The sequence below is a fragment of the Cyprinodon variegatus genome, unplaced genomic scaffold (assembly GCF_000732505.1).
Source record: "Cyprinodon variegatus isolate N-32 unplaced genomic scaffold, C_variegatus-1.0 Scaffold557, whole genome shotgun sequence".
Lineage (NCBI taxonomy): Eukaryota > Metazoa > Chordata > Actinopteri > Cyprinodontiformes > Cyprinodontidae > Cyprinodon > Cyprinodon variegatus.
Window position 1 is genome coordinate 431,139 of NW_015151010.1, and position 20,281 is coordinate 451,419.

General features: G+C 37.5%; 2 protein-coding genes across 6 annotated transcripts; both read left to right on the forward strand.

Annotated features, from left to right (window-relative positions):
* Positions 1–1,551: 1,551 nt before the first annotated feature.
* LOC107095576 (arfaptin-2-like) lies at positions 1,552–10,055 on the forward strand. 5 transcript variants are annotated; one of them, XM_015391720.1, is made up of 10 exons: positions 1,552–1,744; positions 1,880–1,988; positions 2,913–3,021; positions 3,419–3,487; positions 4,005–4,085; positions 4,209–4,309; positions 5,795–6,016; positions 6,087–6,244; positions 6,321–6,495; positions 8,722–10,055. In XM_015391720.1, exons 2-10 carry the CDS (start codon positions 1,890–1,892, stop codon positions 8,875–8,877), a joined length of 1,170 nt encoding a protein of 389 aa, XP_015247206.1. In that variant the 5' UTR covers positions 1,552–1,744; positions 1,880–1,889; the 3' UTR covers positions 8,878–10,055. The 5 variants fall into 5 exon arrangements, with proteins under 5 accessions (XP_015247206.1, XP_015247207.1, XP_015247209.1 ...); XM_015391721.1 differs by having other exon boundaries at positions 3,419–3,481; positions 8,722–8,877; XM_015391723.1 differs by lacking the exon at positions 4,005–4,085 and having other exon boundaries at positions 3,419–3,481.
* Positions 10,056–11,475: 1,420 nt separating this feature from the next.
* On the forward strand, positions 11,476–20,227 carry LOC107095559 (FH2 domain-containing protein 1-like). The gene is made up of 12 exons (XM_015391696.1): positions 11,476–11,772; positions 12,235–12,609; positions 13,431–13,492; positions 14,157–14,259; positions 14,381–14,466; positions 15,888–15,988; positions 16,086–16,156; positions 16,238–16,345; positions 17,853–17,923; positions 18,012–18,129; positions 18,221–18,385; positions 18,476–20,227. Exons 2-12 carry the CDS (start codon positions 12,274–12,276, stop codon positions 19,742–19,744), a joined length of 2,490 nt encoding a protein of 829 aa, XP_015247182.1. The 5' UTR covers positions 11,476–11,772; positions 12,235–12,273; the 3' UTR covers positions 19,745–20,227.
* Positions 20,228–20,281: the final 54 nt, after the last annotated feature.

A 20,281-nucleotide genomic window follows, 5' to 3' on the forward strand; every position in this document is an offset into this window, starting at 1 on the left:
TATATATATATATATATATATATATATATATATATAAGAAATTCATAATGCTATGTCTTTGTTTTCAACCATGTCACAGTTATGTTCAAATATAAAATGAGGGCAAATAAAAAACCTATAATTTTACCGCATGCAATATACCATTTAAAAGACCTAGTGTGGTTCATTAAGGCAGTACTAGCTATAAAACATTGGATACACTGAACCCAAAACACTTGACCAGAGGCAGCTACTCTGCATAAATCATCAGGTTATCACATTTCCACAGTAGTGAAAGGTGCTCTTTTCTGGGTATAATCAAATATCAACTAAAGCTGAGGATTTTTTAGATTAGGTTTTATGTTTGGTCTATATTTTAAGTAGTCCTGATATTAGATATAGACATATAGATTCTATGTGCCAGCAGTAATTGTTCTCCCTGATCAGTCCGACAATCTTACACTAAGTAAAAGGACAGAGCTGTTAGGAAGATCATTGGTAGGACTGAAACAAACTGCTCAAAAAGAACAGAGCCAGTGATTTGAAGTGAGAACCAATTTGCAATGTTAAGCATTATACTTGCCTGAGGTCTATCCTCAGGCTTTTCATAACTCTATTTACACAGCCTAATTTGATGAGATACTGCAATCTGGCCAAGAGCAAAGACGAAACAACCCTCATTCCAATGCTTAAGGAATTAAAGGTTGTACCATAGCAGAGTAACGTATTTCTACAAATCTTTGATCTGCTTATTTGTTGATTAAGGCTGAAACAATAAGTCACACCCTCTCTAATTTTTTATGGCTTGAGTCGTATAATTTCTGTTAGTTTTTTCTGCAACATGTAGCCTCGACAAGCAATTTAAGACATTTCTAAGAAGGAAGTCTTTGCTGAAAAGGGTCTTTCTAAGAAGATAAACCAAAACAAGTGTGTTTTTGAGTCTGATCTGCAGGAGGGAGGGTTCTTTATTCCGAGTGTGATGATTGCAGAAAAAAACTGCACATTTGGTAACCATGTGCAACTCCAATGCATCCCTGATTAAAACAAATGGGGCAAATAATTTGAAGTGTGGTCAGTTTTATACTGTCTCACTTCAGGCATTTTACATCCTGTTATTTTAAGATGTGAAATGCCTGAAGATAGATTTCCTTTTTATTTAATCTCTTGAGACACCATCAAAACATCTCCAGGAATTTTATCTGATTAAAGGTGGTTTACAGATCAATAACCCCACTTTTATTTATTACCTACAATCTTATAGTGACATCTAGTGGAATTTTTTAAAACTGCACCCAATGAAAAACATTACACGGCCATGGCTACGTCAACAGTACTACGTGGAAGATGGAGCAAGGGTGGAGAGGATTGGAGGTGATGCTATGTTAAGGGTATTACATTTCACAATAAAAGAATCTAATAAATTTTACAAATCCCATCAGCTTATTTTGTAACAGATGACACTCACACCAGTCTAAACCACCTTTCTGCCCCATATTACATTTTTAAATGTTCATGTTTTGCACAAGAAGTATGTGAAAATAAACACAAAGAGACTTTTATTTTGAAGGGATTTCTTAAAACCTTAGCTGACTGGATGCAGGGATTTTCTATCTGAATTAAATGGCTTGTAAACGCTTTGGGATTAGTAATGGGTTCTCCCGGGGATAACGTTGTTAAAAACGATTAGAATAAGAATTAGTTTTTAATTTTTCTGTCCGTTTAACTTGGCTGTGAACAGAGTGGTGAGGATTGGAAGCTAGCTCAGGTAGCAGCAGGCGGCCACATCAGCACCGCAGCTCCTATTAGCATCTGTGTTGTTATCAAGCTGCTGTTCTGGAGACATTCACAGTTAGGTTTTGCTATAATAGAGGGAAATAAATCACCATTTCTTGTTTTGCAGGGATTTCATCATGGCGGATAATACCATGAGCAAAGCTGCTACCATGGAGATCCCCATAAATAGCAATGGAGATACAGGAACTCTGACTGAGGATGACAGCCTGGAGCAGGTCAGACAGCTTTTAATGCATCTCACTGATATTCACATTTTCATACATGATGCAGCTTTGATGTCATTTTTTTTTCTCTAGTTCTCAAATGTGAGCTTAACCATCCAAAGACCTGCAGCTATTAAAAGTAATTGTGGATTTAGAATATGGGGATGAATTATTGGTTTTATTTCTTTTACCTGGCATCATCATAGAAAAGAAAAGTTGATAAAACAAAGCTTACACAGCCCTGAAACAATTTTAGGTCTTAAATACTTAAATAATAAACATTTTCAAGACCTTTTTTTATCTGTAATGTGGCTTAAGAATACAAACTGCTGAAAGTACTTAAAGTATGAAATTATTACATACGGTTCAATAATTAAGGGTTTTTAATTAAGAGTAATTTTTTGAATGTGCTTTACCGGAAACAGTTTGGCAAAGAGCACTACTGCCACCTGATGGTTTGTGATGTCAAGGTGCGGTATTGGCTGTTGAGCAAGTCCCTGTGTATCTGGTGTTTGTCACAACTCGATATTATCCATGATGAGTGTCCGATTGCCACATTGTTATTGCAATTGACTGTTTAGATTCCTGACGTCTATATAAACAGTATAATCCGATTATTTTTTCCAAAAAAGAAAAAAAAAAAATCCACTGGACTTGGTTTCCAAGTTTTAAGATGCTTCACTTCCAATTCAGGAAGCTTTTTCAATTCAAAATGTCAGAATTTGTGTTGAGTTCGAAGCTTTATATAGTAGTCTACTTGTTTGGCTTAGAAAACATGCAAATCGTTGACTGAGAATCTTCCGATTATTTTATTTTGAGTCTAAATATATTTAAATCCAACCGGGAAATTCAGCTGTGTTCACATACATTAATGTATGTGCATACATACATCTGTTTTCCAACCCTGTAAAACCTGTGGGGATGTGAATTCCTCAGGATCTGCAGCAGGTGATGGTGTCAGGACCCAACCTGAATGAAACCAGTATCGTCTCAGGAGGCTACGGTGGACCTGCTGGGGGGATCATTCCTACAAGCTCCATCAAAGGTATCGTTAGCAGGTCGCACTATCATTCTTCACTTGTCCTGTTGTCTCTTTTCTTTACAGCCAAGGCTGGTTTCTTTAAAAGCTTAAAATTTGAAGGTGCATCAATTCAAATCTCTGTGTTAGAAACATGAAAATATTTACTGTTCCAAGACAGACATGACTTTTAAGTAGCACCCTGTCTGTTTTTCCTCTCCTGTCAGTTGCAGGCTGCTCTGAGTTTAGCCAGAGATCTGTCAGGGTTGTTGAATGGCTTCCAGCCACTGAAGCAGTTCACTAATGTGATGCACGTTAAGGAAGCTATAGCAGAGCTAGAACGTTTCCTCCTGGTATATTATTGTGCCTCTAAGGAACTCGTGACCTCTGGGCTGCTGGTTCATGTTCCAAACATATTCCATAGGGCCTGCAGTGCGCTACAACCCTGAGTATCTGGACAGAAGACGAACCGCTGCACCAGGACTAGGTGGCTGTGTGTTCTGATGACATATTTTTCTTACTTACCCTTTATGAGTTGGGATTTGTAACCTTCTTTAAGAGATTTATGCCCTGCTTGACCGAACGAATTGTATGCAACTTTGCTTGTTTCTATTTGACTCACAGCATAAAAAAAAGGAATGTTTTGACAACTTTCACATTTTAGAAGGTACTAACATGATATTATGGTTCTGTCCTTTCAAAGGTTGACTTCATGTAAATTGAGCTTTGGATAACTGTTTTACTGTTACTCCACATCTCCATCTTAACCCTAAAATCCTTTTTTTTTTTTCAATTGGTTTGATTTGTGCATGAAATACCTGCATTGTGGATCGTTATGTCCTCAAAACCACTATAACAGCATCACTTTAAAACTTTTTGTTTTTTAAATTTCTGCATCTTCCTTCAACTTTGGATTTCATTGTTAAGCTCCTGTGCATTTTGTTCAGCTTCCTCATTTGGTGTGACCATTTTCTCACTCCTGCTCTTCATCGCCACCATGCTCATTTCAGACATTCGCATGAAATCCAGGGGTGCTAACTTGCATAACAGTAATGCTTCCGCCAGTCGACTTGCCCATCACACAAACCCAGGTATCACCCAGCTCATCTCCATTAGTGTCATTTCTCATCATTACCCACACAATGAACCATCCCCCGAAATATCTAAACATTCTTCTATCAAGTATCTACCTTTTATTGTCTGTTTGTTTTAAGGGTCAATAAACCATAACACCAATTCCACTGAAGAAGTTTCTCGTGGTGTAGCAGTGGAGAAACTGGACAGTGTAAAGAAGTGGGGCATTAATACATACAAGGTAATGTATTTTTTTGTGTGTGTTTTAATTAAATTTGTTATGTAGTGCTAAATTTATTGGTTTTGTTCTAGCTAAATTACCAACCAGTTGTCAGAGGCAACTGGTTGGTAATTTAAAAGTTCATTTTAGTGGTTCAGTTAGTGTTTATCAACTTTAATTATTTAGTTTGTTTACTTTCGTAATACTACCTTAAAGCTTATGGAAATCTACCATTAGAGTACACATGATAGCAATAAGAAAAGAAGGATTTCTAATTCTGAAGTGCCGACATGTTAATCCATGACATCTATTGTTGCAAATATGCAATAAACTATTTTTATTACGTACACATCCAAGATAACATTTGCCAACCCCCTGTGTAAATTATTACACATTCAGTGTGGACCTAGGAACCTTTGGAAGGCTCTTGTTTCCGTTAAAACTGGTTCCTAACCGTGTGTTGTAACTAAACTTTAGTTTTGTCCTAGCAGACTTTTTTCAATAAAATAAGGAATGTCTGGGAGTTTTGGCAATAAAGTTACTGCTGAATCAAATTTAATTTATGAGGAACTGAGAGTCCAGAACCTGGCGCGCAATATGAAACCAGATTTTATATAATCTAGATAATAATTTATCTATTACAAATCTCTTGGTAGTCTTTTTATATACTAAGTACGGCGTAGGTACTGTAGGTACTGCTCGGTTGGTCAGATGTGGTCGGGCCTTGCTCATGCTAGAGACTTTACGCTGTATGATTGGTTGAAAGTTGCCAAATGACATAAAACATTGTGGTTGCCCAGACAACGATAACAATGTTGCGTCCGTGTGCGGAGTCGAGAGCATCTGTAGTGTTATGGAGTTTAATGACCGATGGAGTTTTGCTTGATTAATAACAAAGCTGAAAAAATGTGTTTATGTTGAACAAAGTCACTGCAAGACAATGATATAAAGGGGTATAGCTGGGTAGCGCTGTGGCTAGCCTTGCTGAGTAGCTAAAAGGTTAGCGTGTTTTAGCTTGGTTAGTTAGCCATAATAAGCTACATTAGTTTTAACTTCATATCAACAACAACTGTTCCTTTTCTACTAGTAGAATAACTGTTTTCTTTGTCTAAAATCTCAGCAAAAGTCATTTTTTAAGATGTCCCATTTTGCCCCCCCTCCTCCGCCCTCAGATCTTAATAAAAAGAAGAAGCACTGAGACTTTTTGTGTCACCTTGTTAAATGGCAGAGCTAGGTCTGTCTTAGAAGGCAGTGCTTTCCTTCAAGACTGAAAGTGATTGTTTTCTAAGTTCGGCTACTTTAGTTAGCAGATGAAATGTAAAATAATAGCAATAATGGGTAATAACATGTTGAGACTCCAGAAAAGATCTGATTCTTAAGAAACTGGTGCAATACAGTTTGTCCAATTGGACCAACCTAGCAGGTCTGGTACCTACAACGGCATCAATGGCAAACAGTTGGATAGTGACCCATGAATTCTTTTTAATGTTTCTTTTTTTTTTTCAGTGCACAAAGCAGATGTTTTCTGAAAAATTCGGCAGAGGTTCACGAACCGTTGATTTGGAACTGGAAGCCCAGATCGATGTTTTGAGAGACACAAAGAGCAAATATGAAAACATTCTAAGACTGGCGACTGCGCTGATCACTCATTTCCAAAGCATGGTGCAAACGCAGCAGGCTCTCGGGGACACGTTCACAGACCTGAGTCAGAAGTCCCCTGAGCTTCAGGTACACAACTCACAGTGTCCCATGGGACGGTGTGTTAAACAAGTGAGTGAAATATGGTTTTTTCTTGCAGGATGAATTTGGGTATAATGCAGAGACGCAGAAGCTGCTGTGCAAGAATGGTGAGGCTTTGCTGGGTGCAATCAACTTCTTTGTGTCCAGCGTGAACACCCTGGTCAATAAAACCATGGAGGATACCCTGTTGACAATTAGACAGTATGAAAATGCAAGGTAAAAAAAAAGTAATGTTTTTAAAGTAATGGTTTGGAAAAAGATTTTACTGTTTCTACTGTACTTCATTCTGCAGGCTTGAATTTGATGCCTATCGCTCTGATCTGGAGGAGTTAAGCTTGGGTCCAAGGGATGCAGCTGCTATGGTTCGCATTGAGATGGCTCAGCAAGACTACCAGGTCCACAGAGAGAAGTATGAGCGGCTCCGTAGTGACGTCTCCATCAAACTTAAATTTTTGGAGGAAAACAAGGTTTGATTTACAAATGAATGAATCTTTGGTCTTTTATTTCTAGTTTTCATATATTGCAACAGATGATGGCAAATTACCAAACTCTAAGATTATTTATTTTAAAGCTTTTGTCAAATAAATTTTAATTAGATTGTCTCATTATTTGGGCTATGTCAGTTCCCTAATTCCAAACTTGGACGCTTCTCAATTTTACTATTTCTATAAAAAAAAAAAAGCCTCTGTTCCACCTTAAAACTATTCTATTGTCAATTGAAAAAGTCTTCATAAAGGATTGTGATGATTCTTACATAAGCACAACATTATTAAAAGCTTGCCATGCTTCAGCGATGACCCAATGACATCACTATTGGATGTGGTTACCCATACACAGGGGCACTACTGGGACCACACCCAAAGTATGAGGTCACCGATGTTTGATGTGGCGTCTGAGCTCAAACGAGCTTCAAACCAAGGAGAAGAATAAGGTGCAGCCTTTAAATGTCAATTGGAGTGGAGTTAAAAGTGACGATTATGAATATTAGAAGTCCAGCCTAATGCAAGATGAGATGTTACGGGGTTAAAAACCCAAAGGACGAATATGAAGACGTCAAAGACACAAAAAAATTAAACAGATTAAGAAGAAAAAGCAAATAACAGAATAGATTGAATAGTTAAAGGGTTAAGAAAGAGCTATAAATGTCAGTTTTGGAAGGGGAAAATCTGTCAAGTCACAAACCTGTCCTATAACTGGAATTAGAAGAGATTCCCAAAGGCTATAGTTACATTTATTTCTCTTTCACTACCTCCTTAAATTCTAATGTGTTTTATTTCCTTCTGTGATAAATCCACACAGAGGTGCAGAATTTTCAAGTGGATGAAATTATGTAAGGCTTTCAACATTTTAATCAATTTTAATCTGAAAAGTGTGATAAATATTTATATTTAGTCATTTCTATTTTACTTTGATATAGCCAAACCTAATCGAGTGTAACCAATATCAACTAATCAGGGGCGGATCTTGGAAATGTGGGGCCCTAGGCAAAGATAGGCCGGGGGCCCTCTGAATTAAGAAAACGACACATAAAACAGACCCATTATACAGATACAGAAATGTTAATAGAATAGACATACGTTATTTCTTCTATGTTTTGTCCCTCTCTTCTTGTCCCTTTTCTTGTTGTTTTCCTCTCCATGTTTTGTACTCAGCTGACTTTTCATGCTGTCTCAAAAGGAATGAAAGATTTTTTCCAAGTAAATAACAGTCATTCTTTTCACTGAAAAGACAAGCCATGATCTGCTTATCTGTTCTTCATTTTTCATTTGGATAAACTAAATAGCTGCATGAATCATGACAACAGAGAGGAGAGCAGGAGGCGGGGTTACAAATCTACTTGCTCTGGAGAGCAGAGTTCGGTTCTTTTATATGATGTTGCCGAAGTCTCCACTAGACGAAAAAAGTCGCTAGATTTTTTTTTTTTTTTTTTTTTAATAAAAGTGCTAGAGGGGTCTGAAAAGTCGTTGAATATAGCGACAAAAGTTGGCAACACTACTTTTTGCCTTGTTTATTTTAAAATGGTTTGCTGCTGTCTGTTTGGACCTTTCTGAACATGTGCAGCAAATGGACTGATCCAATGTGGTGGACACTGAAGGGGGGGCTGAGACACACTTAATATTCTAAGGACTCTGATGGCATTTTAGCGAATGGATTTTAATCAAAAACATAATTAATGTGCACAAATAAGGAATAGTTGTATTAATGATACATACAGGAACTTGGGGCCCTAGGCAACTGCCTAGTATTGCCTAATAGTAAATCCCCCCCTGCACCTAATCATTAGTCTCCATTAGTGTGCGTATGAATCCAGCTGTTCTGTCTGGAATAATGCTTTAAGCTTATAACAATGAGCTGTCACTATTATGAAATACAAAGTATGGAATAATAAATGTGTCCTTAAAGCTGCTTATTTGGACAAGCTGGGAAAGGTACGCATTTTATAGAGAAGAAAGTAGAAGGCCTGCGATAAGATTTTATCAAAAGTAGCAGGATTGCTGAAGGAAAGCCATAAGCAGGCTTTCATTTGTTTCTTCCTTCTTAGTATTTGGGGCTGTTTTGAACTGAGCAAACGCATAAAGTCCCATTTAAATACGTTGAGTTCTGTGCTGGTTTTTGAAACAAAATAAAAAAAAGATTAAAGACGATTTTGCTTGCAGTAAGCTAATTTTCCTGTTCCTCTTTTTTCCCTCCAGGTGAAGGTGATGCACAAGCAGCTGCTTCTCTTCCATAATGCAATCTCAGCTTACTTTGCTGGAAACCAGCAGCAGTTGGAACAAACTCTTATACAGTTCAATGTAAAGTTAAAGCCTCCAGGGTCAGATAAGCCTTCTTGGCTGGAGGAGCAGTAATGGACCCTCAAGGTTCATCTTCATCTTGAAATTTTCAATGACACAACTGATGACTTGATAGAATGATATAAAGGAAACGATTAAAGGAAGTTATTGTAGAATCTGTAGGGACCCTGATAGGAACAGTTTGTAATGCGTTTTTTTTTCTTTGCATATTTTTTCCCTTTATGTCATTGATGGAAATATTATTTTCTAGTGCATCACAAAACTCTCATTTCGCTTTCCTTATACTTGGCACAATCCTTCACCGATGCATCACATATTCATGTGCAGATTGTGTTGTATTATTGGAGGTTCCCTTGGACAGTTTTGCACATTATTCTTTGCTCTTTGCCTATAGATGCATTTAACATGTTACTGTATATAAAATGTTAGAAATTCCAAAAGTTGAAATCATACATCACTGAGAAAGTGTACATAATGTTATCACATATCATCCTAAATGGTATTTATTTTCTCAATCATGATCTGCTCGTTTCAAACTATTTTATTTTAAACATATGGGTTTATTGACCATTTCAAATTGGCCGAGGGTGTTTCTGCTGTTACTTTGTGAATTACCTGTTAAAAGGGTTGTTAAAATGAACTTATAATGGAAATGCATTTTTTTTCACTCTGAAAAACAAAATATAGAGACATTGGTTTGGTTATCCCTAAAAACGGTATGTTTTAACAAGTGCAGTACCACTATTAGCTTTTATATTATATAAAATTCCTCCCTATATAATATAAAAACTTTTTTTTTTTGCTTTGCTTTTCCAAAGTTCACATAGAAACCTCCTTATTTAACCTGCTGCCATACTTCCCATCAATGAAAGTGCTTTTCCCTTTCCTAAAAAATGCATAGTTCTCATTTACAAGGACACAAACCTTCAAACTCAGTATCTGTGGTCATAAGTTTTTTGGGGTATCACAGGATCTGTCTGTGAAGCAATGAACAGGCTGTGAGACTTATTCTAAGCCTCATTGTAAAACTGAAACCAGTAAATACTTAATTGTAAATGCACTTTACTTTAAATACAAAAGTCAGTGTTCCTTCCAAGACAGAATGTAAAAAGTATCTTTATTCATATTTTTCTTTATCCACTTGTTATATGGCAGTGTGTAATACTGAAGGTCCTAAGTTGTCAGATGGCTGTGCTTTTCCTTCCTCTGCGATTCCAATAAAGTGCTGGATGTTAAAAGTGGTTGATTGATTGACTATATTGATCTCACAGTGGTTGACCTATTGCTGTCACATTTAAAGAATTGGTCTGAACTTTTAATATGTACTTATTTTCCATGAATATCTCATTCAGTATATTATATCATTATTTCCAGTCCTACCTTTAGGGAATGGGAGTGTTTGTAAAAACAGAAAGCATTTACCACAATCTAGTCTGACGTTATTTTCATGGTGCATTGAGTCATAAAACTAACAAATGCAATAATGGAATTAAAATTTTCACCTTTCACTTCTCTCCAGTGAATCTAAGCTCAAAAGACTGAAAATACACAAAGCTCACGTTCAAAAGACAATAACAAACAAAACCACATTTTTAATTGGATCTTATAGAACACAAGTCCTCCACTGCTTTCCATCTTTGATCACACTGGAGACAACATGAAACAAAACCAGCTTGTTTAGGATTATTCCATATGATCTCAACAGGGCTAAATTTGACTTCCAGAATCTTATTTTTTATTTGATTTTTTAGTAGCCTTTATGGTGTATTTGCATTCTCCTGCCACTTAACCCATTTGCTGGTCAGACATACTCTAGTTACAAGACGGTAAGGGGCTTAAACAGTAAAACGGCCCCAGGCCACTAGCATACCACCACCATGCTTTAATAACATTCTGATGATCTGATGCTGCTTTTTAGAGCCAGATATAATGGAATACACACCCAAAATTATCCACATATTGTCAGTCCAGAGAATTTCCTCCTAATTATTTTCTACAGCTCCTATGGAGGACAATTTACACCACCTCATAATTGTTCAAATAAAAACACTGCATTTCACTAATTCCAGTAAGATCTGCTGTTATGTAGATGGTGTCATGTTCTCCATTGCCTAGGGAAGCTATCAATCAATTTTTGAAGTAACTGCAGGTTCATCACTGTTCCAAAGTGCAAACAAACTATTCAGTTTTGGATAATAGCTTTCACTGGGGTCCTCTGACAAGCTTCAGTAAGTTTTTTTTTTTCTTTCTCATCTGCTATTAAAGTATTTTGTCTTTATGTTGCTTTTCTAAAACCATTGAGCCTTCTTCATGTTGTCAGATGGGTACCCTCTAGGGCATTTCTTCACTTTAAAGCTGAAACAGACACGTCTGAGCTTTTCAAAAAAATCTGTTTAATCATAGATAATTTGTTATGATAACTCATGTCATCTGTATGTGAGTCAGGCCACTGTATTTTAACCCTTGGACAGCATTTCGATCAGGTAAATGATAAAAATTAAAAAGGACTATAAAAGAATAACAGGTCAGAGGAATAAATGAGCTGCATGTTTACAGCCTGTGACTATTTTAGTGTGCCTCAGCTGAGGGAAATCGTTCAGAAATTCACCAAATCAATAGGAATTCAGATAGGACACCTATCAGGCAGTCTGAGAATCCAGCGGTCTGCTCACATGAGCTGCGGCAGTTGGTGCGGGGCCACAAACTCTAACCAACGCATGCCAGAAATAACAACTTTAGTCCAAATGCCAAACTTCCGGGACTCTCCTGTGTTTGGAAGGCGTGGGATATCATGGAAATAAATAACTCACCTGGGCGTGTCGTCAAACCCGCAGCGGATTTCGACACTCTCTCCTCAGTGCGTCCTGGTTCCCGCTGCTGTGCGCCTTTGGTTGGAACAGGACGATCCTAAAGAATGAAAATGGAGCTGCTTCACACAGGCATTCACAGGTACGATGTCTGTTTCACTGTTTAAACTACCCACTAAAAACTTTAGAGATGATGACAGTTTAAGATAACAGGAGTATGGCATTATGGAAGTTCAAATGTAATTTTTTTGGATAAAATAAATATAAATGCATATATATAAATATGGTAAACATGAATAAAGGTAACATGATAATTAGACCTAATTAGTGCTCAAAAAAAAAGAAAAAAGCAAAACATGTTGATAATAATGTGTTTAGGCTGTAAATGCCTGATTGTATGCCTTCATGAACTCTTCTAAAAGATTCAAAAGATTATTTGACTTATTACTGAATTTCTGTAATATTTTTATATATTTTTTGTTTATTCATATATCCTTTCAAAATCTAGTTTTAGAATGTTTCACTAACTTAGATTGTTTTTAGAACAAGTTTTTAAAGAAAATCCAGTTTGTATAAAGCTGACTCTGTGTATCTTTTCAACCAGGATCATTATTGCTCCATAAAGCTACTGAGACCCTCAAAGATGCAACCAGTAAATCCTCCTGCTCCACCACCCCCACCACCCCCACCTCCTCCACCACCTCCAGCTCCTGGACTTCCCCAGCATGGAGGTGGCCTCCTGGGCTGGGGAGACCGCCGGAGGTCCAGAATGCGCAATTTTAACTGGGAAACTCTTCCCAAACATAGTGTGATAGGAAAGCACAACATCTGGACAGCAGACAAGACGGATGGGCGGTTTGAGCTGGACACCGATCACATGGAGGAGTTGTTCAGCCATAACCACGGCCAGCAACATCCAAAGGGTCTGAACCGTTTGAGTATTAGGGGGCAGCTACCGTCTGGCACTGGAGGAGAGATGGTGAGTTTGGTCAATCTCGCCTTAACAGGTTGTCTGTAAGAAACATGAGCTTAAGGGGGTTACAGAAATAGATTGTAACGTTGGGTGGTTTTGCATTGTGACATGAAGATATGAAAGTGTGTTCTTTTGACCTCAATTGATTTTTGTTTTCTTCCCCCTCCTTAGCCTGAATGGGAGATAAATAGAAAACATCCTGACAAATTCTTAAAGCCTGCAAACAGTTTAGTAGAAATGGACATATGACCACTTTCTTAGCTACTTGAAATGAAGGGAAACTAAAACACACATCTGAAGACATTTAACAGTTTCTACACACTGAAGTCGATTGTAACTACTGTTTTGGAAACGGTTATGTATCATAGGAACATTGTGTATGGCTGTGGGATCACTCAGTGCAAGGGTGGAGTCTCCATTGATCATGTTTGCAGAAGGAAGGCATAATTGTTTCCTCAGAGAACAGTAGAACCTATAGTTGTCAGCTTTTAACTTAAACGTCCTTTATTATAGATCGCTTGTAGATGCAACTTGATGCAATTTTGTCATATAAAATGAGTTAAAGCAAGTTCATAAACTTTTACTTGGCCTTATGTTTCTTTTTTGACCCTTAAGTAAATATGTTGACGTTTCAGAACACAAGGCTATCTCTACTCAGACTGTTCGATACAAACAGCTCAAAAGAAAACCTTAACCTTTGGATTTAGCTGTGTTTTTATGGGAACACTGTGATGTATGTGATAATAAAAGATGCTTCTCAAGCCAATAGTGAAATGATCTGGACAAATTACACTGATAGCTGTGTCTTTGTCTTTTTTCACTTCCAGGTTACCATCCTCAGCTCCAAGAGGAGCATGAACATTGGAATATTCCTCAAGCAGTTCAAGCGGTGAGTCAGAGGTTATGATTTTAGGGTGTAAGCATTTTTGCACAATAGTTACTTCATATTGAGGGGGAAAACAGCATATGATGAGGCAGATAGATCTGTACGCGCAGGGCTGCATGACACTCACAAGCCTTTGCAAGACGACAGGCCCAGACAGGTCTGATCTATGTTGTGACCTCCCTGCGGTATTCAGTTGCAGATCAGTAACTGAAAAGTCTTGTAAATGCATTGTCTGATGCTGTTTGGCAAACGCAGCAGACCAAACAGGAAAACAGTATATCATTGTTAATCCTGTAAAACATGTAGGAATGAACAGGTAGGACATTCTACAGCAGAGGAATTAGAACAGTCACTGGAATGTAAATGTACTAGAATTGCTATTTACTTCTCCAAAAAAAACTATATATTTTTTTCCTTGAATGATCAATCTTTTTTGAGTCAAAGACAGCAGCTGACTCAATTGTGATTGAAATTTTGTTTTTGCAAACTATTTCAAGCAGGCAGAGTCTTGTAGATGTCAGCAACTCAGTTTTTCCAAGTATACAATAGAATGGCCTTAGTATGGATTTACAGCTCATAAATCACAGGCCTACACAAGCATTAACTCCATTGTAATTGTGATGACTAGTAATTTGGATCCTTCCCATGTCTCCACCTTTATCCACAGCCCTGTTAAAGATCTGATCCAGGACATTCAGTCGGGAAATGGTCTCAGTTTTGGAACAGGAAAACTGAGAGAAATGTCTAAGTTGCTGCCAGATGAAGGGGAGGTATTTAATGCATTTACTAAATTATATATTTTTTAAATGTTGAACATTATTAATAAATGCATATACAAAGAGAAACATCAGTTGGTTTGAAAATTTGCATTTTTGTTTTTATTTAATTCAGATGAAGCAGCTGGTTGGTTTTAAAGGCGACCCCTCAGCCCTTCCTGAGGCTGATCTTTTTATGCTCATGCTGATAAAGATGCCCAGGTTAGCAAATACCTCTATAAATGCTATTCTTTGGGGATTCATCGATATGAAAATTTGGATCCATATAGAAATCTAATAATGACATGGTTTTTATACCCAATAAGTTAATTTTACTAATAGTGTGTCCTATATTCACCTTTTTAACACCATGAAACACACTGCTGAGATTGCTTATCTGCTTCAGATAAACTCCCACAATCCTTTGCTACATGTTTGCCAATTTCACATGACCAAACAAGCACCACATGACCAATGCTCTCCTCTAAAAATGCAAACCGGATGGAAATAAACATTGTTTTTTAATATTGACCTAGTTTTATTTATTGGATGCTTAATCAGTATGTTTCCAATGACAAATATTAGCTGATAATGATAATACTGATGTACTGTCCATCTCTATTATTTTATTTTATTTTATAAACAGTCCAATGTACCTTGTACCCACTCCCGAGAGGGGATGCCTATTAAACGTGTGCAAGAGCATGCACAAGCCAACTAATAGTTTCCCCGTCAATTAATTTTGTCAGGTTGCCATTGGCCTCTTGGCTGCTTCTCGGGTCATTCTATCCATCCAATATCTGTTATTTTAAAAAAACAGACATGTCTTTTTGGGTTTGCAATTACGCTTTACTGTTTCCTTCTTTTCTCAGGTGATGAATGGAAAAGTGTTCTGGGAAATGTTGATAACTTATTGTTTTATAACCTAATGATGCTTCCAAACAACTGGGGGGCATAACCATGAGCTTAGGTTAATAGGATATTAAGTGCACTTTAAATATTATTCAGTATCATCATTTTTTTTCTAATACTTCATTATTGCCTCCATGTCCATGGCTTAGAACCTTGTCTTCTTTTATGACCAATCTCAGCTGCCTGTAGTATACAATCTACTCATTTTAATGGGTAGAACTAAAATCAGTTTACATATCCTAACATTTGTGCAGCATTTTTTGTAGATCAGCTGCAACACACCCACATATTGCATGTAGTGAAAAGTATTTGGGATCTTTGAAGATCAGGTCATTAGTCTGTATGATTTTGTTTATTGAAAAATGTTTCTCTCCAAACCTATGAGGCCATTAGAGTACATCTTTATCTACATATAGGTCATGTTATGCATGACCTATATGGACTTAGAGGTATCAGACTAAAATGGTCTTATAGAAGAGAGTACCCCACACTTATTATGTTTTTATTTGTTAAAAAAGTTAATCCATGCACCATTTTCCTTCTTATTTCATTATTTCATTATTTCTTATTTCATCATTTCATTATACATCAATGTGTTGTGTTGGTCTATCAAAATGTTTGTAAAATTGTTAGAAGTTTCTTGCTGTAATCTGACAAAATAAGAAACATTTAAGGTGATCTAAAAACATTTTCAAGGCTGGCCTAACACTGATATACATTTGATCTTTTAGTTATGAAGAGCGTCTGAGCTGCTTGGTGCTGAAGGAGGAATTCTTTACCCTCATGAATGAAATAAAAGAATTCATTGGCGTTCTGACAGAAGCTGGAAAGGGTATGGTTGTTTTGATGTGTTTTAAGATATCCAAGACTTTTAAAGTAGAACTGGAAGGCATTCGTTTTCATTGCTGACACTACATTTCTTCCTTTAGAGCTGTTGGAGTGTGATAATCTACATTCTGTCATTCGCTTGGTGCTAAAAACAGGAAATTACATGAATGCTGTAAGCAGTTACTTTGCATTTGAGTGTTTGGATACATTTGTTTTCTTCATCTTATATCTAAAGATATGTGTTTGCTCACAGGGTGGCTATGCTGGCAGTGCTATTGGCTTCCGTATGTCATCTCTCCTGAAGCTGGCGGATACCAAAGCAAACAAACCTGGAATGAATCTTATGCATTATGTTGTGATGGCAAGTAGTTCTCATTTTGATTGACTGTATTTGGTTAGTCTAAATTGCCTGTAGACCTGCTCAGGGCTTTGTCTATCTGCCGTTCATCAGTAATTAGTCTCAAAATTGTCACTGTTACCCCTACTTGCAAAAGTGGAACTCACAATTGAAGAAAAGTGATTAATGTTTATTTGAGCATCCTCACATAGTCCATTAACCAGACACAAGTAGCTGTCAGAAGATGGGTACATTTTAGCACTAAAGCGATGGGCATGGTCAGCAGTAATACTCTGTTAGACTGTGGGGTTAAAGCTATGTTGGTTCCCAGGGACTCAAAGACTGCTAAGAAAATCTCCCCCAATCCATTACACACCACCACCAGCCTGAACTGCATTACAGGGAATTACAGATCTTTTATATAAATATTTCATTTATTGTCATCTACATACTGAAAGTCTCATCTTTATGTTTGAGTTGCCTTAGAAATTGGTCTTTATAATAATTACATAGGAGGTCTGGCATGTATAGAGGCAGACATTTAGAGATGAAACTAGTTACTGAGGAGATCGCCGTTAGGCTCGAATGTGATATAGAAGGTTGAACTGAGATGGTAGTAAACAATAAATGGCAGCAACATGCCGAAGGATGGTGTTACTCTCTAGCATTTATGCTTGTAGTAACTTTACTACATTTAGCGCTCTGAGCTGTAAATAGAAAATGATGAATTGGGGTTACCGGTATTTGTATTACAGAGATCATGTAGGTCTACATGTCTTCAGTTACTCCTTCCTCTCCTTTGGAGGGCTTCAAATCTTGCCTCCCCGGCTCCACTCAGCACCTCTCCCTAGCCTGGCCCTGGCTGCACGGCCACTGCGGCCTCCTTGCCCTCTATCTCCTCTAAAAACCCCCGTGCCACAGTCAAGAGTTGGACTCTGTAAATGGGGAATATATATGCTTCCAATCAACAAAATCGTGCTATACAATTAAACTACATTATTAGTCTGCGTATATCACTATGCTAAGCAGCTTACTAAAACATGACGACAAAGTTTCTCAAATAACGGGTATATTCATTGTCTGAGGCTAATAAAATACTATTTATTAAATTATCTATGGAAACAAACCTGGTCATCACATGATAAGATAGGTGTGTGCGGACTTTGGACATTCTGTTCCATAATGGCGCCTGTATTGTTGGAGCGGGAGAAGTGCTGTGGGGAGCGGATCATGTCACTGCAGTCCGACCATTAGACCACAGAAAATTAAACAATGTAGCTTTAGGGTTCAACGCATATATGTGTTTAGAGATGAGAAAAAACAACAACAGCAAAAACAACTCCAAAAAGAGGAAAAAAACCTAAAGCATGTTGATAGCCGCTAAACTCTTCTGGTACTCAGTTTATCCAAGTTTCAGTTGAGAAATTTGCTGTTTCCCTACTGATTTTTGCAACCACTGACCAGCTGAAATCAATGTGATGATTTGTGACTAAATGTCTGATTCTTAAACTGGCTTATGTGTTTACCACAGCAAGCACAAAAGGTAGATGTGGCGCTTCTTAAATTTCCAGAACAACTCAAACACATTGAAGCCGCATCAAGGTAAATCTTTAGAAAACCATCTGCTTGCCCTTTTTTTTTTATTTCAATTCAATCTAAATGTTGCTAAAGCTGTTGAACATTATTATAGGTTAACAAAAGCTGACATTGAAGCTGAGATTGAAAGACAAAAAAGAAAAGTACAGGTCGCCAAAGCAGACACCTTGAAACAGGAGGAACTAAAGGAGCAGATGGAAGATTTTCTAAAGGTAAGTGTTGGCAGTCTGACATTTTGAACACGAGTAATTCTGAATAAAATGATGAGGCTGTTTTCTAATTCATTATTTGGTCTCAATTTAGAAAGCTGATGTTTGTTTGGAAGAAATAGAAAGTGATTTTGAAGAACTACAGGCTGTAAGCGACTCTGTGGCCGAGTACTTCTGTGAAGACTCTGCAAGTTTTAAACTGGAGGAATGTTGTTCCATCTTTCATTCCTTCTGCCAAAAGTTTATCCGGGCTATGCAGGTAAATGCTTTGATGTTTTTAAATCTTAGTTAAATAATGAAAACTCTTGCTTTGATTCATTGACATTGAGTGTTTTGGTTTTTTTTGCAGGAAAACAAGGCCAGAGAGATGGCAGAGATGAAAAGGAAACACATCGATAGATTGCAGAACACAGCCAAGCGCCGGTCTACCGCTACCTGTTCAAGTAGAGACAAGGAAATGGAGGGTATTGCCTTAGAATGCATTCTGCAAAACGTCCTAACCAACCGCATCTCTAGGAGGAAATCAGGAAGGCCTTCATCAACCAATGGGAGCCCCACAAGAGGGAGCCCAGTTAATGGGAGCCTTTCAGAGATCAGCTCTCAGACAAACATTCGAACTATAAACCACAGGCACACTTTTAGAGCCAAAGATATGTTCAGAAAAGAGTGGAATTCTGCAACAGAACTCACAGAGAACTCAAAAAAGCAGACGCAGTATCATGTTGAAGAAAATAACGCAAGAAACATGGTTACCTATGAAGAAAATACTAAAACACCAGAAATTAAGGATTGCCAGGACTTAACAAGCCAATCCAAAGTAACTACCAGCCCTTTACCCACAGTTAGGTCTTTCTCTGCCAATACTAATGATGATGAGGAGGAGGATTTACTGGACAATAATGAGGAAGAGGCCCAGAAATTGCGTGAAGCCTCTAAAAAGGTATTGAGGTACCAGAACAGTCGTGGAAGTGCTTCCTCTGTGGATCACCCATTGGAAAACCAGAAATCCCCTCCTGCTAAGAAAACCTTGGCTCGTCAACTCACCTTTGACGAGGAAACGCAAAGGTATCCTGGAGACCCAACCAATGAGGATTTGATTCGGTTTTTGCTCGGCCCTCAGACCTCCACGAAACGCACCCTCGGCCGCAGACACACAGTGCCTACTAAAGTTTCTAAAACTCAAGGAGAGAAAGAAAATCTGCGGACCCAGTCTACCACTGGAAGTCCAGGTTCTGTGACAAAAACCAAAGAACCTCAGCCAGGACAGGACGTTGAACACACAGCTACAAAACCAGCGTTTGATTTCACTGACAATTCTTACAAGATAAAAAAATCTCAAAGTGTAGATCAGAATTTTCCATCTGCTGAAAAGAAAATTAAACCCAATGATTGTTCAGGCCAGGTTTTAAAAGGAGGGGTTTTGGAGAACAATGAACAGAAGTCAGTGGAGTGCAAAGCCACACAGCCGCAGGCTAATGTTGAAAACATTCTCCCCAGGAGTGTTTGGTTTAAGACTGAGACCTCTGGTTTTTTCAGTTTTTTTAGACGCTTGGGAGATATTAGCAGGTCACCGATCAGCAAAGAAACTGCTCCTAGGGGTACAGATTCCAGTGTGTAGGCATAAGAATTCATAACTGATTAAATAATTTCTAATAAATGAAATCTAACATAATTTATATTTTACTTAATTACACTGAATATAGTTATTCGTTAGTTATTAAGACAAGAGTGTAGCATTTTTATATTTGAATTTTATGGATGGTTTCAGGTATGCGAGAAGGTGAAAAATTGTTGGAATTCTATTTTAAAAGAAGGTATTTTGAAGGTTTTACCACTAGATGGCGAGAGTGAACAGTAAGTTAGTTGATGGGGAAGAGTTGGCATTTTGCAGGCAATTTGTAAGTTGGTTATTGAGAGAACCATGGGCACACACTGCACAATATTTACATTCAATTTCAATTAAATCTTTAGATAATGATTTTATTGAACATATTTACATGCAGTCGTATTTTAGAGGAATTAGAAAACGCTTACATTGTGTGCACTTGGTCTGGTTTGACATTCAGAGCAGAAAGTGTTGTGGAAGTGTTGAGAGTGTTGAGGTTAGAAGATATTCTGAAATTCAGAAATAAAAATTGTAAAAAATGTTATTTGG

Coding starts and splice junctions, on each gene's coding strand:
- LOC107095576 (XM_015391720.1), top strand. CDS start 1,890: ATGGCGGATAATACCATGAGCAAAGCTGCTACCATGGAGATCCCCATA. Junction 1,989..2,912: donor AGGATGACAGCCTGGAGCAG/GTCAGACAGCTT, acceptor TGAATTCCTCAG/GATCTGCAGCAGGTGATGGT. Junction 4,086..4,208: donor TGCCCATCACACAAACCCAG/GTATCACCCAGC, acceptor GTTTGTTTTAAG/GGTCAATAAACCATAACACC.
- LOC107095559 (XM_015391696.1), top strand. CDS start 12,274: ATGCAACCAGTAAATCCTCCTGCTCCACCACCCCCACCACCCCCACCT. Junction 12,610..13,430: donor CTGGCACTGGAGGAGAGATG/GTGAGTTTGGTC, acceptor TTTCACTTCCAG/GTTACCATCCTCAGCTCCAA. Junction 18,130..18,220: donor AGATGGAAGATTTTCTAAAG/GTAAGTGTTGGC, acceptor GTCTCAATTTAG/AAAGCTGATGTTTGTTTGGA.